The sequence below is a fragment of the Lissotriton helveticus genome, chromosome 5_1 (genome assembly GCF_964261635.1).
Source record: "Lissotriton helveticus chromosome 5_1, aLisHel1.1, whole genome shotgun sequence".
NCBI lineage: Eukaryota > Metazoa > Chordata > Amphibia > Caudata > Salamandridae > Lissotriton > Lissotriton helveticus.
Genome location: NC_136065.1, coordinates 1,299,341,160 through 1,299,360,243, shown reverse-complemented (window position 1 = coordinate 1,299,360,243; position 19,084 = coordinate 1,299,341,160). Strand labels below are relative to the sequence as shown.

General features: G+C 41.8%; 1 protein-coding gene across 2 annotated transcripts; it reads left to right on the top strand.

The window, feature by feature from the left end:
* Positions 1-10,121: 10,121 nt before the first annotated feature.
* On the top strand, positions 10,122-15,261 carry SRSF3 (serine and arginine rich splicing factor 3). 2 transcript variants are annotated; one of them, XR_013594876.1, is made up of 7 exons: positions 10,122-10,261; positions 11,464-11,671; positions 11,821-11,964; positions 12,570-13,013; positions 13,605-13,643; positions 13,926-14,012; positions 14,560-15,261. XR_013594876.1 is itself a non-coding variant. In XM_078644139.1 (6 exons), exons 2-6 carry the CDS (start codon positions 11,466-11,468, stop codon positions 14,585-14,587), a joined length of 504 nt encoding a protein of 167 aa, XP_078500265.1. In that variant the 5' UTR covers positions 10,122-10,261; positions 11,464-11,465; the 3' UTR covers positions 14,588-15,261. The 2 variants fall into 2 exon arrangements, 1 of the variants encoding a protein (XP_078500265.1); XM_078644139.1 differs by lacking the exon at positions 12,570-13,013.
* Positions 15,262-19,084: the final 3,823 nt, after the last annotated feature.

Genomic DNA, 19,084 nt, shown 5'->3' with positions numbered 1-19,084 from the left:
GGAGCAGAGTAGGGGGACAAAACCGCCTCATCACACCTTATGTCACTTTTTCAATAAGGGAGCAACAAGGAAGAGCAATAACTACGAAGATTTCCATGGCCACGATGGGTAGCATGAAAGATGACCGTAAGATTCACTGTATTTCTTGGAATCTAAACGGCCTGAGGTGCCCGCGCAGGCAAAGATTGATTTTAAAGTATTTTGAGCTAGCATCAGTACAGATATGTTTGCTGCAGGAGACTCATTTAAATCCAACAGAGTTTCATTCAGTCTTTTCTAAGATTCCATGGGTACAGTGTTTTTGTGTCTCACAACAATTACTGAGTAGCCGCGGGGTAGCAATTGTGGGTAAGAAGGGTCTCTCTTGTAGGATTAAATCCGTTCAAACTGACCAATCAGGTAGATGGGTAATAGGGGGAGTTGAGATGACTTGTTCATCTTATTATGGCCCAAATACGGACGACCCTTCATTCATAGTTAAACTACAAGGGAGTTTAATGCAGGTAAACCCCCCCTGATACTAGGAGGGGACTTTAATGTAAGGCTCGATCCAGTATTAAGATATACAACTGCAACCCCCAAATCACGTAGGGTTATGAAAAATTTGATATCAAATATAAACCTAGTCAACTTATGGAGATCTAAGAAAGGTGATGCCGAAGGATTTACCTATTACAGCAAAAAGTATAGACACTCCTCACGGATAGACTATATGTTGGTCAATAAAGAAGCCCTTAATAATTTTATAAAAATTTCGGTCCAGCCAACTCATCTATCTGATCATGCTCCCCTATTAGTAGTCTGCGCAGTGAGTGGTAATTGTCCACAATCAAGATGGACACTGAACAGAATAATGCTATCAGACATGGAGATAATACAATCCATTAGTAGATCCTCCCTACAATTTTGTTCTTTTAACTTGGGATCGACCTCAATTGATCAAGTATGGGATGCTAACAAGGCCAGTCTGAGAGGCCTATTACGTGCTCAAATAAGCTCTAAAAAATAAAATGAAGACCCGAGAATGACATGCCCTCGAGGGAAAGATATCAGTCTTGGAGGTGGAAAGGAGGATGGTTACCACAGGAGACTTGGGGGAATTAGAGTTGATAGATAGTAAACTGGAGGAGGCCAGACAAAATCTTAGTTTTTTTTTAGATCAGAAATGTAAGGCTCAATGGCAGGCCAGAAACATGGAGATTTTCGAGTATGGGGAAAAGGCAGGGGCCCTTCTGCCCTGGAAGGCTAGGCTGGACCGGGCAAAGAATGACATTAATGAGTTAATCATCTATAGCAGTGGGAATAAATCGAGTAATCTGGAAGAAATACAAAAGTCCCTGCTATCACTCTTTTCAGATCTATATAAGGAGGATCTCAAACCTATCCAAGTCCAGATATCCTCCTGGATAAGAGATAAGTCCCTACCCACCCTAACAGAGGCCTCCAGGGAGGTGCTTGATGCACCTATTACAATAGAGGAGATCAGGAATCAAATAAAGCAAGTAAAAAATAAAAAAGCTGCTGGCCTCGATGCCCTCGCCAATGAAATATATAAACTATTACAAGACGATCTTTTGTCGGTACTCCACGTTATTCAATTCAATTTATTGTTCTAATGGGGTGATGCCAAGATCTTGGAGTGAGGCCACAATAGTTTTAATTTTAAAACCAGGGAAGGACCCCTTGGCGGCAGACTCCTATCGTCCAATCTCCCTGCTGAATGCTGACTACAAGTTCTTCATGGGCGTATTAGCAGGGAGATTGGCGAAACTGGCACCTAACTTGATCAATCCTGATCAGAAGGGCTTCGTGCTAGGGAGGGTAATTCAAGAACAAACCCAATTATTAATTGGCAACATCGACGTAGCAAAGGCAAAGGCAGACCCTCTGGCAGTAGTGGCAATTGACGCCGCTAAGACCTTCGACAGTGTGTGTTGGAGGTACCTTTGGGGCGTATTGGAGACCATGGGCATGGGGCCAGTGTTCGTGTAGACTATAAAGCATTGTTATCTTGGCGCATTAGCGAAAATCCTTTTGAATGGCTCTTTGACCCCAAGTTTCTCAATCCAGAGAGGGACTAGGCAAGGACGCCCCCTCTCCCCCTCTTATTTAATCTTTATATAGAGCCCCTAGCCCAAACTATAAGACTGGATAATACTATCATCCCATATAAATCATCAAGTTATGTGTGTAAACTGGCATTATATGCTGACAATGTGATAGTCTATACCAGCGATAGAGAGTATGCCCTTCCACAACTGGGGCATACATTAAGGGAATTTGGTAAGATCTTGGGATATCTTGTGAATTCGACTAAGACCGAAGTAATGTGTTGCAACAATACATATAGAGGTGTCCCTGTCAGTAAAGATTTTAGATACCTTGGAATCAAGATAGTCAAAGATTTAAATAAAATCCCATTGATAAATCTGGGGAAAATAGAAAAGGATATAGACTACCTGTTCGCCAAATGGAAGAACCTCCCTTTGACCATCTATGGGAGGGTAAATCTTGTGAAAATGTCTGTGCTTCCTAAATTGACATATATTTTCAATGCAATCAAGCTTACTTTCCCCATAAAAAACATAAGTAGAATTCAGGAGAAAATAGGCAGTTTTATTTGAGGCCAGAAAAATGCTGAGATGTCGTGGAAAAAGCTACGGAGGAAGCTCCGTAAGGGTGGGTTAGCTCTGCCTGACATTAACTGGTACTTGATTGCCTTCCAATTTAAAGGAGTCAGGATGTTATTATCTTGTCCTGAGCAAAATGCCTGGGGCAGAGTACTTGGGGAAATGGTTTCAGTGGAGGGTGGTAGTGTGCAAGGAGGGTTTTTGTATAAATTTGGTGCACCAAGGTTTTTTAAACGAGTCCGGCTAAAAGTTTTGAAATCAGCCTTGTCAAAATGGTATAAAATCAGGCGCATATGGGGCATAGGCTATTTTTCTGATTTTGCCCCAATCTGGACTCTCCTGGGACACCACCCTGTATGTGTGATAGCCTGGCAATACCAATTAAAAGTTCGGGACTGGTGAGATGGTCGGATCTGGTAGACTCAGAGGGCATTCTTCCCTGGGAAATCTTACAAGCCAAGATAGGCCCTCTTGTTTCAAGGTTTAAATACCTTCAATTAAGATCTTGGTATGAGTCAGAAGCAGACGACATCACTGGGAGTTAGGAACTAGAGCAGTTATTGCAAGACCCCCGGCCGAAGAAGAAAGAGATAGCTCTCTGGTATGCACGAATTCAAGAAGCAGAAGAAGCCAAGGCTCCTTCCCCAACATCAGTCTTGAATCAAACGCCACTCGCTCCGCACATTGAGGAATTATTTGATTCATCACTCAAGATATTTTACAAATATATAAAGCTTGCCTCCCTGAAGAAAAAACATTTTTTTGTGATAAATAGGCTATATTACACCCCAGCCAAAATCGCAAAATTTGCACCCTTCCCGCCGCCAAGCTGCCCAAGATGTAGTCTTGTTAATGCCAATGATATACATATCTTTTTTCAATGCCCGGAACTAACTACTTTTGGAAAAATGTGGGAGACACGCTAACGTCTATTTTTGAAATTGACATGGTAGTAGATCTGTACCTGGTGTTTTTTGGGAAGAATGATTCCACCAATGGCGTGCTCTCACAGAAAAAAATGGCCCTTTTGCTATATTTAGTACTCTTGGCAAGGAGAGAGATTTGTATTAAATGCAAAGCCACCACCCCTCCGGGCAGGGAAGATTGGCTTAAAGCCGTTCTCAACATGGCACGTTTAGAACAAGACACTGGGGAGGATAGTCCACCTAACATTTGGCGGCCTCTTATAGGATGGGCGCGGCAAAGGCACCTGATTAACTAATGAGTGAGGAACTACAATGGACATTTCCCCAAAGTCCTATGATTACACTAGTCCTCAAATTCGTGATGAAGCCCTTGGGGCCTAGACGGACACAGTGAGCCCAGGGGCCCCTAGAAGTGGAGAAATTGGCTTGTCAAACCTGTGAAAGTCATTGGTGAGATGAGGAAGAAAAAAAAAAAAAGTAATGGGAGAACCACGTTGCACACCTTCATTGAATGGACTTAAGAGTCCTAAACAGCATATTTACCTGTGATCAACCAGCAAGCCCAACTCATCTCTCTCTGCCTTCAGGGATGCCAAATTGCACTGTAGATTGATTAGATGCCACATTTTTTTCTTCTGGATTACATTTTGAAAATGGCAAAAGAGCGAAAAGGCCTACTGCAATTTGTGGTTCAGCAAAAGACTCAAACAGAAGAAAGAAGTGTACAAAGAGAAATTAGATAAATGCTTAAAAATATGTCAGACGAGAAATTGCCCCAAAGAGTAAAATAGATGCAAAAAGCATGTAAAAAAGTGTTTTGGAATGCCAAAAAAACAAGCAAGGGGTAAGTATTGGAATACATTTCTAGCTACATGCAACAAAGGCAATCATATAACATCACAACCTCAAACTGTAACAGAAAATCAATGGACTATATCTTTAGGGGCATTGTATGGTGATATAAACACATGGCTCCCATCCCCAAGTATATCCTTTGTTAGAAGATTTAAGACCTAGGCATTTATCAACCAATAATCCTGAGAGCTCCCCATCCAAAATTACAAAGGGATTAGTAATAATTGTACGGTCTCAATCATCAAAATAATACCGACAGGATAATGCTCTGGGTTCACACGGCTTACCAGCTGGTCTCTTTAAATTTAGCTGGGACTTCTGGGCAACAGTCTTCACACCTCTTTTCAACCAATGCCTAACTACACAAGCCATCCCAGAGCCATGGCACGGCTCAGTCTATAAAAAAGTGATGTTTCAAGCCCAGTAAATTACCATTGAACTGTTCTACTGGACATTAAAACCAAATACTTAGCAAATTGCATTTTGCGCTATCTTGAACTTTGGACTGTCTATTATCCCTTTTTCGGGAACCAACTTCCACTCAGGTATTGGTCCACATCTTAACATCTTTCCTCTTTCAATCTCATTCACAAAGGCAATACTTTTTAAATATTTACATTACGCATTTCATGGATTTTAGAGCAGCATTCTATAAAGTGCTGTGAAACCTGCTCAGGAAAAAATTGCACAAATGCAATGTTGTTCGGCAATTACTGTAGACAAACACGGGGTAAAGGTGAAAACTGAAAATAACAGCACAATCCCTAAGAAAATGTACACCACTTATGGGCTCAAACAAGCATGTATACTGGCCCCCAACCTGTTTAATGTCTTTATGGCAGTTCTAAATGACTTTGTTAGCAGACTGTCTGCTGGACCCTCCGTGGCTTGGACAGTGCCACTTAACAACATTACAATTTGCAGATGACACAGTCCTTATAAGTAAAACACCCACATGCCTTTAAAGTCCCCTCGATGAGATGGGCACCTACCGTACCACCAATAATAAATTCAAAAAAATTAGATAAAACAAAGACAATGAAAATTGGCTGGAAAAAAAGCAAGGCTCTCGGTACATAATAAAGGAAACATTTTAATTAGAATATCTTATAATATTTGGGCATCATTTTTTTTTTACCATTGTGGTCCCTTTAAAGATGCACAACATGGCCATTTCACATTGTGGCCGGTGCTGCAGCCAGCAGCACCCGCCACAATGTTGAATCGCCAGATGCGACCGCCGCGGTGGCGGTTGCATCATAATTAGGGTGACGGGACTGCCGCATGGCAGGCGGCCGGTCCCGTTACCGCTAGGGTGGCATCCTAATGAACCCCATAGTATTCGAGAACCCTCACTGCCTGTTTGGCCTCTATGATTCCATCTCTTCCATCTTCTCTGTCTTGCCAATTCACGGTACTCATTATCTGAGTCCGATGAGGTACTCCCGTAAAATGCTATTTTAGAGTCTGTCTGTGCTCTGGGAACATAGTCTGCCTTTAAATATGGATAATAAAAATAACATAAAGGGAGAGAGAGAATATTCGTGTGGATTTGTTCTCCCTAACATGATATACATAAACAAAGAGAATCCACCAGTGGGTATGGGAGTTCCCTATAGTGGTGGGGAGTATGTAGTGTTCTTAAAATACCCCTCACACACCAAAAGGACCCTTGGTGTCATGCTTCATCATTGGGGTCTTCGCACCCCTCTACAGGATGCGGTGTGCTGCTACCTACGGCTACGCGGGAGCACTTATTTCAATGACTATTTGTGGTGCGTGTGGGGTTTATTTGTAATTGTGAGTGAGTGGTGGGGTTTAAGTGATGGTTAAAAAGTACCTGGCTTGTGGGGTGAACAAAGGTTTTAGGCCCAGTTCTTCAGTAATTGGGCGGAGTGCCAAGTCCATTCTCAGGGGGAGGAGGGGACTACTCGATGGAAGAGCCGCTAGCTGTCTTATAAAATTATTTTCAGCGACCTGGATATTTTGTAGTGATGTGTGTCCCCATAGCTCTGCCCCGTAGGCAATACCTCCTCTAGCTTGCGCTTTAAGAGGTCGAAGATAGGATTTCTTGGCAATTCTGGAGATAGCTCCCGCCCTCTGAATTAATTTTATAGTGGCCTTTGATTTATGTTGCTGCCAGGTCAGAGACTGATTAAGTGTAATGCCCAGGTACTCGATTACTTGAACTCTTTCTAGAACTACAGATCACAGACGGGGATTTGGGCAATTTTTGGTTTTTTTGCTGAGAATCATGAATTTGGTCTTGGAGGGGTTTATTTCTAGACCCCTTTTGTTGCAGAAGTCCAAGAAACCGTCCAAAACTCTCTGCAGCCCCATTGGTGTTTTTGTCAACAGCAGGGTGTCGTCGGCGAACATAATCGCAGGCACCCTGCTGTTGTTTAATTGTGGAGCATCAACGTTGGGGATCCTACTCAGATGTTCTATTACCCCATTTGTAAAAAGACAGAAAAGAGTCGGCGCCAACACGCATCCCTGACTTACCCCTCGTTGGACAGGGAACCTATCTGTCAGCCTACCACCCTTTCCGTATCTTACACGGGCGTAATTATCTGTATGTAGCCTTATTAAAATGTGCAGTATATCGCCGGGGATGCCCATATCCGCCAGTACTGCCCACAACCTGGCCCGTGGGACCAGGTCGAAGGCGGCACGGAGATTAACGAAGACCGCATACAGTGACCCCCCTTCTAGGTGTGTTGTCTTCCAGTACAGAATGTTAAGTCTAAGTAACTGATCGACTGTTGAGACTCCCCTCCTAAATCCTGCCTGAAGAGGGCTTAAAATATCTGTCTCATCCATCCAATTTTGGAGCCTATCAAGGATTAGTCTACCGAACAACTTTTGGGTCACATCGATGAGACTAATTGGACGGTAATTGGCTGGAAGCAGGGGCGACCCCTTTTTGAATATAGGGACCACCTCCGCTCCCAGCCACGTGTCCGGTATTCTCATCCCCCCCAGGACTGCATTAAACAATATCAACAGATAGGGTGCCCAGATATCAGGTTCTTGTTTAAAGAGATCACCCGGCACCCCATCAAGTCCTGGGGCCTTTCCGGAGGACAGCCCTGCTAATGCCACCCTTATGTCTTTAATGGTAAAAGGGACAGCACTATGCGTGTTATGAGTAGAGGGTTTTATTATTGCTATCTCCTTGTTGTCAGAGGAATATAGCTGCTGGAAAGGGTCCTTTTGGTGTGTGAGGGGTATTTTAAGAACACTACGTGCTCCCCACCACTGTAGGGAACACCCATACCCACTGGTGGATTCTCTTTGTATATGTGTTTAAATATGGATATACAGACCCATTGGAGAATTTGTTAAGGTCTTTCTGAAACTTGCCGCTCTTACGTTGTGTGAGGTATTCCCTAAATTCGCCCAAAGTCTTTTTCGTCTCCTCCAGTTTCTTTTTGAAAACGTTTATGCTTATTCCTGACTTCAGATTGGTCTTGCATGTTTTTATGTGAATTAGGAGAGCGTCAGAGAGCCTTTTTGACGTTCTAATAATAAGAACCAGCCCGACGCTGGTGCATCGCCAAGCGATCAGAGACCAGTTCTTTATGAATTCTTTATCGTTTAAAAAAATCCTCGGTTCATTTGTTACTAGCAATCCGCTAGGTGCTAAGTTGGAGTGTAAATATTCAGTTAATACAGCTCCATGCAGTAGGGTGTTTACCAGAGTTCTTTTAATTTCTACTAATGTGCCCCAGTCACCTAATTGGTTGATTGTTTGTGCTAATGTAGTGTCGCACAGCAATGAGGGTGCCGCTAAAATAGCAGACACCTTCTCATCGTCAATGTTAGTCCTTCTATAAAATGTGCGACGACAAAGGTGTGCCCACCTCAGAACAAGTCTTCGGTGACTTAAGATTAAACTCTCGCAAGTCGCAACCAACTGGGTGAGCTTATACAGGTTATCGCAAAGAGAGAGTGGGGAAAGAAAGGCAACCCTACTAGCCTCCAAAAAATAACTAAATGACCACAAAAGAAGTTGCTTGACTAATAGGAATACAAAGACTGAACCCTGTTTGGGATCAGAAGCCACCTACTACTGGTCGCATTGGACCGTTCAAAATAAGAAAGCCTCCTTAATGGAAGAGGGTGCCTCACACACTTTATCGTGTCATGCTTCGTCATAGGCATCCTTCCCATCCCTGGTAAGGTGGCACTACCAGGGCGGACTCAACCTCCGCAGAGACTTGGCGGTAGGAGGGAGTTCTTACATAAAACTTACAGGATAAACTTGGGATCCAGATCTATTAAAAATACCTTAAGGTTCCTCGGTTATCTCCTTTTTTAGTGAGGACTTTAGGTACACTAAAACCAAAATCAGTGTTGGACCCTAAGAGAATGATGACTCTAGTCCAACGTTCAAATTACCAACATGTCAAAGAGCATCAGAAATCTAGCAAAAAGTGTATGTGAGTTGGGGGGGGGGTGGGGGTTACTGCAACAGAAACCCAGCTTCCTACAGCTGGTGGATGTCCATTCCAAATGGTTGGAGATCATATTTTTTAATGATATTTCTATGAAAAATACCATTGCCCGTTTGCGGGATATTTTTCGGAGGGAAGGTTTTCCTCATATTTTATTGACGGATAATGGCACATATGAAGATTTTTCTTTCTTTCCATTTAATTAAGCATCACCGCTCCACATTTTACAATCCACAGGGCAATGGTATTACAGAAAGGATGAACCGCATGGCTAAGGGTATTTGTACAGTTAGCTTTGCAGGGCGGTTTGGATGGCCCTGTTGCAGTACAGGAGGCTGTGTGGGAACATCGCACCACCCTGAATGTGAGTCTTAACAAATCTCATTTTCAGCAGGGTTAAGCTAAGGCCAAGTTTGTTCTTGGATGGCTGGGACGCGGAGTTGAGCCGTTTGTACTAGAAATTGTCCTATAGGTTCAAAGATTCAGAGCAGGGATTTAGTGATGGTCATTCCATGGCCGTCCTGGCAAGGGGCTTGTTTAAATGTATAGGTCCTTTCAAGGGTCAAAGAGGTGTGTGAGGAGTACGTTGTCTTGTTCGCGTGAGTAACTTATTTACATAAAACTGAAAGCAAAGTGTACCAGATTAAATCATATCGCGATCCTTGATATACAGAACCATGAATTAGCGCTGTAAATATAGTACAGTGTGCCCTAATCTTATCTTTAAATTCTCTCTTCAACAAAAAAAATGTAAGAATCGAGCTAGGTAATCTTGTAATAAAAAGCTAGCATAATTTAGAACGGTGCGGCTGCCTACGCTGTCCATTCCCTAAATGGAAACACAGGACAGAATTCCAGTGAGAGTGAAGCAGACCGGTGTACGGTACGTTAAAGCTACTGCCATTTTACAATTTAAGGGTCTTAGGCATCCCGATAAAAAAAGTTATTGTAAAATCTGTTTTAGAAATCCGACCTAGTAATTTAGGTATAATCTTGTATATGCATACTCAAACTACATGTATTTCAATGAATTAAATGTATTTAACTTAAAAATCACCTGCAATAGGATGTTTATTTTTCAAACACTTGCCTAAAGGACAAATATCACTTTTCCATGCTGTACCTCGGTCTGCCTAGTTACTTTTCTATGTCTATGCTCCCCCTAACGCAGCAAAGTCCGCCCGGATGTTCTCATAGGGGGAGGTGGCGAAATTGAGCCGAGCGTTCAATTCGCCGAAATGATTGGTGAAAGTGCATATGACGTAAAAAGCCAACCTCTTATAGTGTTCACGTAAAGACAAAGTGAAGCCATTTTGTCGTCGGGACGAGGCAGAAGAGGTCGAGGGAGCTGAAGTTGAAGATCGCCAGTGCGGACTACATTCCAGAGAGGGTAATTACGAATCAAGGGTTGGTCTTCGCTCGTGTTACAAATGGTACTGCAAAACGACTGCTAGTGAAGACCGAACCCGCGATAAAACTCCGCTCGCGTGCGCCATCCCATCGACAAAGAGATGTCGCCATTTTGTAGTTCCTTACGAAGCCGCCATTTCGAATTCCACTTGCAGAAACCCGTTGGCTTGGGAACCGTGGAACCACCCCAGTTTCACGGACTAAAACCAGATTCTTATCCGAGTTTTGTATATATATATATGCTTAGTGGTCAGGTCCCAGTTTCCAATGGCACGTGTATTCCGATCGTTAAAATCTACACTTTATTCGGAAACACGCAGCCTGACTCCCGGGGGTTGGCGCTATGTGTATGCACCCTGGTAATTTGCTTCTGCGCGGGTGGAAATAAAAACAAAAAAATCGTTTAGGTCTTTGTTCGAGATTGAATTTCACCCCGAGGTTGTTTCATGGTGACATATTACGTTATACTGTACGTAAGCGTAATTTGTCATATTTGCACCGGGTTGCTGTGAACTACTGGGTACCATAGGTGAAATTGTTCTAGATGCTACATGGTAAGTAGGTTTACTAAAGCCCTTCTTTACTTCGATCGGTGTGTTCCTTTATTCTTGGGGGTGTGGTCTCCGTTGGATTCCTTATATACTATGATCAATTCGTTTGTTTAAATCCCCGATGCTCGAGATCTTTGTTTAAAATAGAATGAATGAATGCACTGACCTCCAACCTCCCTTTGTTAACCAGAATGGCCATCACTCGGACCACACCTCGTGTTCCGGCTGTGCCCCGGCGAAAACTGCTGAATTATTACTCCTGTCTATAGGCGGCTTCTCCCTCTAAAAGTGTCTTAGTTATCATCGGAAATCTTTCTTTTTGCAGCATTTTTACCGAACGCTCGTATAACGTGATCATTGTGGATCATTTTGTTGCAGTTCTGACGACTCGTTTTTACCATGCGCGCATATCTTCAGCACCACGGGCATTTGGTGTTGCCCACAAGTTTGCTTTTTCTGCCAGTGCAGGTTTGGCAAATCTACTCCAGTTGCAGATCTGTTCAGGCTATTACCTCGTTGTTCTGAGAATGATTTTGCTCGTTGGAACTAAGTTGCCATATTTCTTAATTTAGAAGACGTATTTTTCTGTCAGCTGTTGGCATTGGTTACTAATAAGATCCTTTTCTTTTAGCCATGCATCGCGACTCTTGCCCTCTGGACTGTAAGGTCTATGTTGGTAACCTTGGGAACAACGGAAACAAGACCGAGTTGGAGCGCGCTTTCGGGTATTATGGACCACTCCGGAGCGTGTGGGTGGCACGAAACCCACCTGGTTTTGCATTTGTTGAGTTTGAAGATCCACGAGATGCGGCAGATGCTGTGCGAGAATTAGATGGAAGGTGAGTCCTCATAACCATTGTTTCCTATTTTGTTAGATTGGCAAACTTTGTAGCGTATCGGTTCCAGCTGCTTTCATGTCAATACGTATTTTATTTGTATGGATCAATTTGTGCATGTCCTCATGCGTTCGTTGTATTTCGCTTCACAGAACACTGTGTGGCTGTCGTGTAAGAGTTGAGCTGTCGAATGGCGAAAAACGCAGTAGAAACCGTGGTCCGCCTCCATCGTGGGGTGGAGGCCGACGTCCAAGAGATGACTACAGAGGTCGAAGAAGCCCGCCTCCTCGTCGCAGGTGCGTATGGAAATGGTTTTATCTGTTTATGTAAAGTATCAGCTTGAGTGTAGGGTTTGGCTAGGTTTGAGACCTACCGTGACCGGAGTTTGTTCCTATTTCCACCCTGGCCGCCCAAAGCTGCGAGTCCAAGTATTGGTCAATTGATCCCATTGTAGCCTTTTCCCTAAATCTCCTATTTTTTTTCACCATCTGTTACTTCTATACTCCAAATTGCAAACGCTTCTGATTTTGACCACTTATCTATTAGAATCGAAGCTTGTCGGAAAAATTGGCAGTAATTACTTAGAGTATTGTTATCTGTACTGTCAATTTACAGTCTAAAAGTAATTAAATAACTTTTAGTTGTGACACCTTTTTCCATACTGTACGGGTGTGGTGATTGTCCCTATCCCAACCGACCTACAACGTGGTTTCGGTCTCCGTACTGCGGGTGAGGGGGCACTTGAACCCGTTGAAACCATTGTATTTTGAGGTAGAACGATACGTAATTAGCCGTCATATTAGGAGTACTTTGTTAGCTAACAAGATGGTTGTACTGATGGCTTGTTTTCATTTTTTTTGTGCTTTTGGACCATCATTAATAAAAATGAACCCCGTTACAGAGTCATCATCATGTCTCTTCTCACCACCCTCTGGGTCTACATTAGCCAGTCAACTAGCCCTTTCAGCGTCATGTGACCAGCGCGCCCCATTCAGCTTTGCTGGTGTCGTATCACATGACCCAGGCATGGCCAGTCGTCAGGTTGCACCGCCCTTTGGTTCCCGAGCATGCTGTTCTCAGCCTTCTCCAACATTAACCAAATCGGCAGCGGCCTCCTCGACCGCCCACTCATTCCCGGCCATTCAGCTCAGCTGTTTACATTGCCAAATGTCTTCACAACATCTGCAGCAGCTCGGCTAAAAAAAGCAGGAAAAATCCACAACACCCCCTTCGCCAACCAACTAAATACATCGCAACACCTGGCAAACCTTTTCAGCAAATTCTACTTGGCCGTCAGTCCGGCAGCCTCACCTCACCATTTCTAGCTTGTTGAAACCAAAAACTAGTAAGTTTTTCCTGCTTATACAGTTTACTGCTGGTTAAATAACGTAAGCAGCTTATACGTAATTCATGATTTCTCAAATCAAAGGCTGGCTGTTCATAATTAAATGGTACTTCAATATATTGTCTGAAATATCGGAAACCTTTAAAGGTGAAGGAGAAATCGGACTACAAGTTATTTGCATGTGAGGAGTCTACTTAATTGTTCTCATATTGCAAGAGAAACTCCTTCCACCTTTAAAATACCTTTACTAACTGTAATTTTTGGGATGAACCTACAAACGTAAGGTTCTTTTTATACGGCTGTAAAAGACTAACATATCGCAATATTATATTTGACTTTTTTCACAATTGAGTTTGATGTGGTCTGTTCCGAACCTTTGAGCTGCGCATTTTGATCGTTCTTATTTGGGTATCCATTTGGTTTAAGGTTAATGGCATCTTGGCTTTCAGTACCTTTTTCACAGGTTGCGAAGACGTTATTTTTCTAGGTTTAAGACCTAAGATCGTTTGCCATGCGTTCACTGGCTCCTGGTGATTTTTTTTCTCTCAAGATAAATACATTAGTTTGATGCAAATTTTATTTGTGTTCTAGGTCGCCACGACGAAGGAGCTTTTCTCGCAGCCGAAGCAGGTAACGTGCTGCTCATTTTCTTGAATGAAACTGCAGAATCGTCCTTACGGCGCGCTCTGTCTAATTCTAAATGGACCCTAACCCCCACACCCTTTCTGTCGCATCCTTTTCCCAAGTAGGCCCAAGTGTTTATCAATGCCTAGTTTTATTTTGCTGCAGGTATTTACTGTTAAGCAAAACATGTTGATCCACTCTAACATTCCCTTTGAGAAGACTGACTTGTGAAGTTCGTTTTTAAGCGAAATTGCTAACGTGCTCTTTATTACTTGTCTTTTTCGACAGGTCCCTCTCTAGAGACCGAAGACGTGAAAGATCCTTATCCAGAGAGAGGAACCACAAGCCTTCACGTTCATTCTCTAGATCTAGAAGGTATATTAGACATCTTTTATGTATTATTGCATGTAAATAATGTGAACTCGTGCCCGTTTGTTGCCGTTCTTATTTAAAGCACTTTAAAGGGTGGGATGTGTTAATTTCTCATTTACTTTTAGGCATGAGCACCTACACACTCGATGGCATACCTGTGAAAATCGGGCAGTTGATTATCTAAAACGTAGCAATGGATAAGATATCTTAAATGTGTTTAGTTACTGGTTCCTCCAGCTTTATTAAAGACTTATCCCATTGGACTTCCTTATCGGCCCCTATCTGCGGTGCATACGTGTTTTGCTTTATTAAAGTTTCGTACATAGCCATGTGCAGGGATCGACTTGCACGCAGTGATAATGCCCGTGTTCTAGACTGCAGTGGGAGTGTGACTAAAAAGAACCCCTTTGACAAAAACAAATATGAAAACTGTAAAAAAAAAAATACGATTGCAACCCTGTCCAACGGAACTGTTTCATAACAATGACTACCTTGTGCCCACTCCCAACATAGTATTCTGATATTGACGGCTTCTTTTTTTCTTTTTAAGTCGCTCTAGGTCAAATGAAAGGAAATAGCGCCGCAGCCTTCAGAAGGAAATGTACGGAGCATTGCATTTTGGAAATGTTTTGTTTAAATACTTCATAAGCTTGGTGCATTTTTTAAAATGTTTTAGCTGTTGATTTACTTTGTATTGTCTCGTAACCAGTGACTGTTGTAAAGATGTGAATCTGTATATGGTTTTTGAGCAGATCTTATGACAACTGTAAACCTAAACTTTTGCGTTGTAAAATTCCCTTGAATAGCTTGGGCATTCCATTTGTTTTGCATAGACTCCAAATAAAACCATTAATTTTGTAATTGCGACTGGTTTTTTAAAATGAGACTTCGGGGGTTGTAGGACATTGGTCAAAGTGATCGGAACTTGCCCATATGTCTATGCAATTAAACGCCCTCAAATAGAACGTGCAGGTACTGACATTTGTGTACTTTGATTAAGTTGCCTTAAACTGAAGTTATAACCGGTTTACTTCATATTCTGTTGGGCTTTTTTGCTGATCATGAAAGTCAGTTTGTAGTCGACCATACTCTGGCACCTTCTGTGAGTTGTACATACTATGTCATTCCAAGAATGTTGCATTACAGCAGAGTACTTTTTTCCCTGTTGTGTTCATGGGGTTCGGAGAAATGATACTGTAAAGGATTGTAAAGTGCTATGTAATTGGAATTAAAGTTTTGGTTACAAAATGTATATTCCCTCATGGAGTACATGCCTGCAGACTTATTTTAATGTTATAGTGGAATCTAAATGTGTCGGCTATGCATCTGCAAACCATTTATTGTGTATTATGCGCATTTCTCCCTAGTTTACGTATTTTAGTGCATTTTTTTCACACTACTGCAGCACACCTCAAAAGATACGCAGTTCCAGCACCTGTTTTTGGTGAATTCATCATTCCGGTTTAGTTCTCAATTCACCATCGGACAACGGAGTGGCTCTAGGACTAGGGTCAATGTGCATTCAAATTCAGTAACCTAAAATAATGTGTTTTTTTTTTTTAGCACACAGCTATAACCCTTAATAATTCTCCAGGGCTTAAGAGACCATTTTGGATTCAGTTTTCTTATAATTTAGACTTTAATCGTGGTTTTGTTTCAGTGCCCCTTCGGTTCATCCAGTCGGCATCACCGTAATTTTAACCAGCAAGTTAAACTTCCTTAAATTCTTGTATCAACCTAAAAAATATAGTGGCAATTACTGTAAAACCTTTTTTTAGAAAATATTAACCCTTTCGTAGCTCAGCTGCTATGGTTTTGAATCTATCCTGCCATGTAAAGAGCCTTTTCGAGGTTGGGAATTTATCTTCAAGCATGTGTGGCTCATTGTGCCCCTAAACAGAAAAGTCAGCTTAGAGTTAGTAAATGCAGCCATGAATTTGCTCTAATGCAGCAGTTTTAGTTAAAGGCCCTCACACGAATATTGAACCCTCCTTTGTAACAGAGCAAAGTACTTCAAAAGCAATGGAAGTCGCGAGCCTTAAATGTGCAAAGCCTTTTGCAGTGGTTTCTCAAACATGTCAATACACAGAATAATTGCAGCTGCACATTTTGATTGCTTTATTCAAAAGAATGAAAACATGGTTGCTTTCGAAAAGAGGCCTAATTATGTCAAGCACGGAAAAATACAGTTCTTGTTAGTAGTGTCTGTTTAAAAATGCGTAACATTCCAGGGATACGTTCCTTAACATTTAGGTCCCAACCTTTATTTCTGTATTAACTAATCGCACCTGTTTACGTTAAATATCTAATCTACACCCCGGTTCCATTTTACTCCAGGATCACCACTGCTGTCACGATTAGTACCCCGCTTCTGTTGCTAGCACACTATCTGCTTGTAAATAATGACTTAACGCATACCGGACCTAAATATCTACCTTTACCTAGCTTATCTACCACACCTCTCTGCCATTCTCTGCAGACTTAACAACCCTTGATTTGCATTCGCAGTTCCTGATCTTTGTCTTTGAGCATAATGTCCAACTATTCGATTTAAATCCCTGAATTTAAAAACTTCCCAGAACTGGTACTTTAACTAATTTGTACTAATGGGATTCAATGCATTGGAGTATTTGCTATCTAATTGCAGAATAGCGGTGATGTATTAATCCGCAAGAAATTCAACCCTTTTGCAAACATTAACACGATGAAACATTTTAACTGCGATTATATTACTGCTCTGAAGTATTACGTGATGTAATGATTATCACGAACTTCCTCAAATTAGTGAACTAGTGAGATGCATTCACATTTTATAGGGAAGGAAAAGGAAGTAAGTTCCAAGGTTGCTCAGTTTTTCTGCCTCTGCAGTCTACCACTAGATGGCGCTCTTCCCTTTCAAATCAAAGGTTTGTTTTGTTCAAGCTTTAGCGCGGAGTGTAGGGCGTGGGTTGTTTTGGTCTCGAGGGTTCTAGATTACCCCCCCCCCCCCGGATCGAGCCTTCATTTGCTCATCCACCTTTTACTAAAATTCAAGGTGGGGACCCACAATTAACTTAATCGGCCAATGGCTAATATCCTGATAAGCACACGCCTAGTAGAAAATAACACGACCTATATTTGGCAAAAATAATCCACCTGCTTTCCGACTCCCAAACTGGATTCTGTCTTGGTTAGTGTGCAGAAGGCTGATTATTTACCATATCCCCGAGACTACTTTTCACTCCAATCTAGAAGATCTCCCATCTGTCCTTGTATCATCATAATACTTACCACAGGATTGCCTTTTAATGTTCCTCTTCAACGTATATCTGCTTGACCTCAGTTGCTATAAGCTTTAAAATCCATATGTTGCTTGCTGTACTTTAGGCCAATGCATTTATTGGACGCTGATCAGCCACCTCAATTCAAACGTCTATCGTTTGCCAGATGGTAATGGACATTTGGCGACCAGATAGACCAGGGAGAGGAGTTGGCCTAACGGCTAGGGCGCTCGACCTCGGACCTGGGGATCTGGGTTCGAGTCTCGGTAACGACGCCTAAACCTCCTGTGATTCTGGGCAAATCACTTAATCTCCCCGTGTCTAAAATGAAAGTGTGTTCTCATGTAACGTAACTGGAAAATATGTAAAGCGCTCCGATACCTGATTCGGTTCGGGTCTAGTTCGCGCTATATAAAACTCTGCAAAAAATAAAAAAAGCAGGCTCGTTTCAGCCAGGTACATGCGTGGGTTATAAACTTTTGATTAATTTACTTTTTATGGACTAGTCCAGTTACAATAAAGTATTTTTATTTGTGCACTGTCAGTATTTCAGTTCCCTACCGATTCCTGGAATTGTGAAAGTAAGCATTTTATTGATGCAGTTTTACATAGTGTATATGTGGCCTGCTTCAGACATTTATATGAAACTAGAACAGTTGCAGGAATGATATGCAATGTACCCATTGTCAGAAGGCCACCCCAAAAGAACAATATACAATTCTGAGGAAGCACCTGCAGGTCTTGAGGGTGGTGGCGTTGAATCTGTAAACTAGTGATTAAGACGAGATCCCTTTTGAACATAGGATACAGGACTGGACGGAGCAGAGGGCATCCAAGAACTGGAGCTAAAGCAGACCGGAAGTGCATACGAATGGAACCATTCTCGGTGGTTACAAGATAAAGCATGCCCAGTCCGGGCTCAACTAAATATAAAACACTTATTTTTGTACTGTTGGTAAGATATATTGGTTCCATCTCACTACCTTAACACCATTTCAATGTTAATGTACAGTTTTGTATGACTGCTTTATATACATACTCTTCAATCCTATAGGTTGAATATGGGATACCCCAGTATTCATAGAAACCTGGTAATGCACCGGTTAGTATTTGTATACAATGATTTTGTTTTAATTCATGAAAGCCTCCAGTAGCGAAATACCTTATTTTCAAAGTTATTTAAACTGCATCTCCACTGTTATGAATCAAAAATCAATCGTGTGATAATCGTACATCACCATACTATGTAAAAGTAGCCGTAATCCACTTGACTCCCAAGCAAATAAAAATTCTGCTTCAGAAATGTAGGATGCACAACTGTATTTGTGTTTTAACGTGGCAATACCAACTGTTCACTAAATTTAAGGTCACAAGTATACATAGTAGCGATCTTTGAAGGTTTCTCTTTCTCTAAATGGAAAACAGTACACCTTCAGTAGAATTCTACCATTAGAAAATATACATCCCAGGTGACTGAGCACACACCTCGACCCTAGCTATATTCAATTACTTTATGCCTATCAATCGGGTGAGTATACGGAAGCGTAGACCAGCTCAAATTGTATTGAAATGCAATAGTAACTTTTGTAAGGTATCAGCGGATATAATTGTTTTGATTCTGGTTATGAGTTAAAGAAGAAACTCTGTAAATGTCTAACTTTAAATTTAAAAAACAAGCATTGGTAAATGCAGTAGTTTTTGCCTATGATTAATGTTAATTTTGTTTTGTTGGAAGTTTAAGCTTGGTTAGTAGTTGTGCAATAGAAGTTACTGAAACTCATAAAAGCGTATTGATTTGTTTATTGAGAAAGCAAA

Bases quoted from the DNA above. Each gene is read 5' to 3' on its own strand.
- SRSF3 (XM_078644139.1), top strand. From the start codon at position 11,466: ATGCATCGCGACTCTTGCCCTCTGGACTGTAAGGTCTATGTTGGTAAC. The intron at 11,672-11,820 runs GTGAGTCCTCAT...TTCGCTTCACAG, and splicing joins GTGCGAGAATTAGATGGAAG to AACACTGTGTGGCTGTCGTG. The intron at 13,644-13,925 runs GTAACGTGCTGC...CTTTTTCGACAG, and splicing joins TTTTCTCGCAGCCGAAGCAG to GTCCCTCTCTAGAGACCGAA.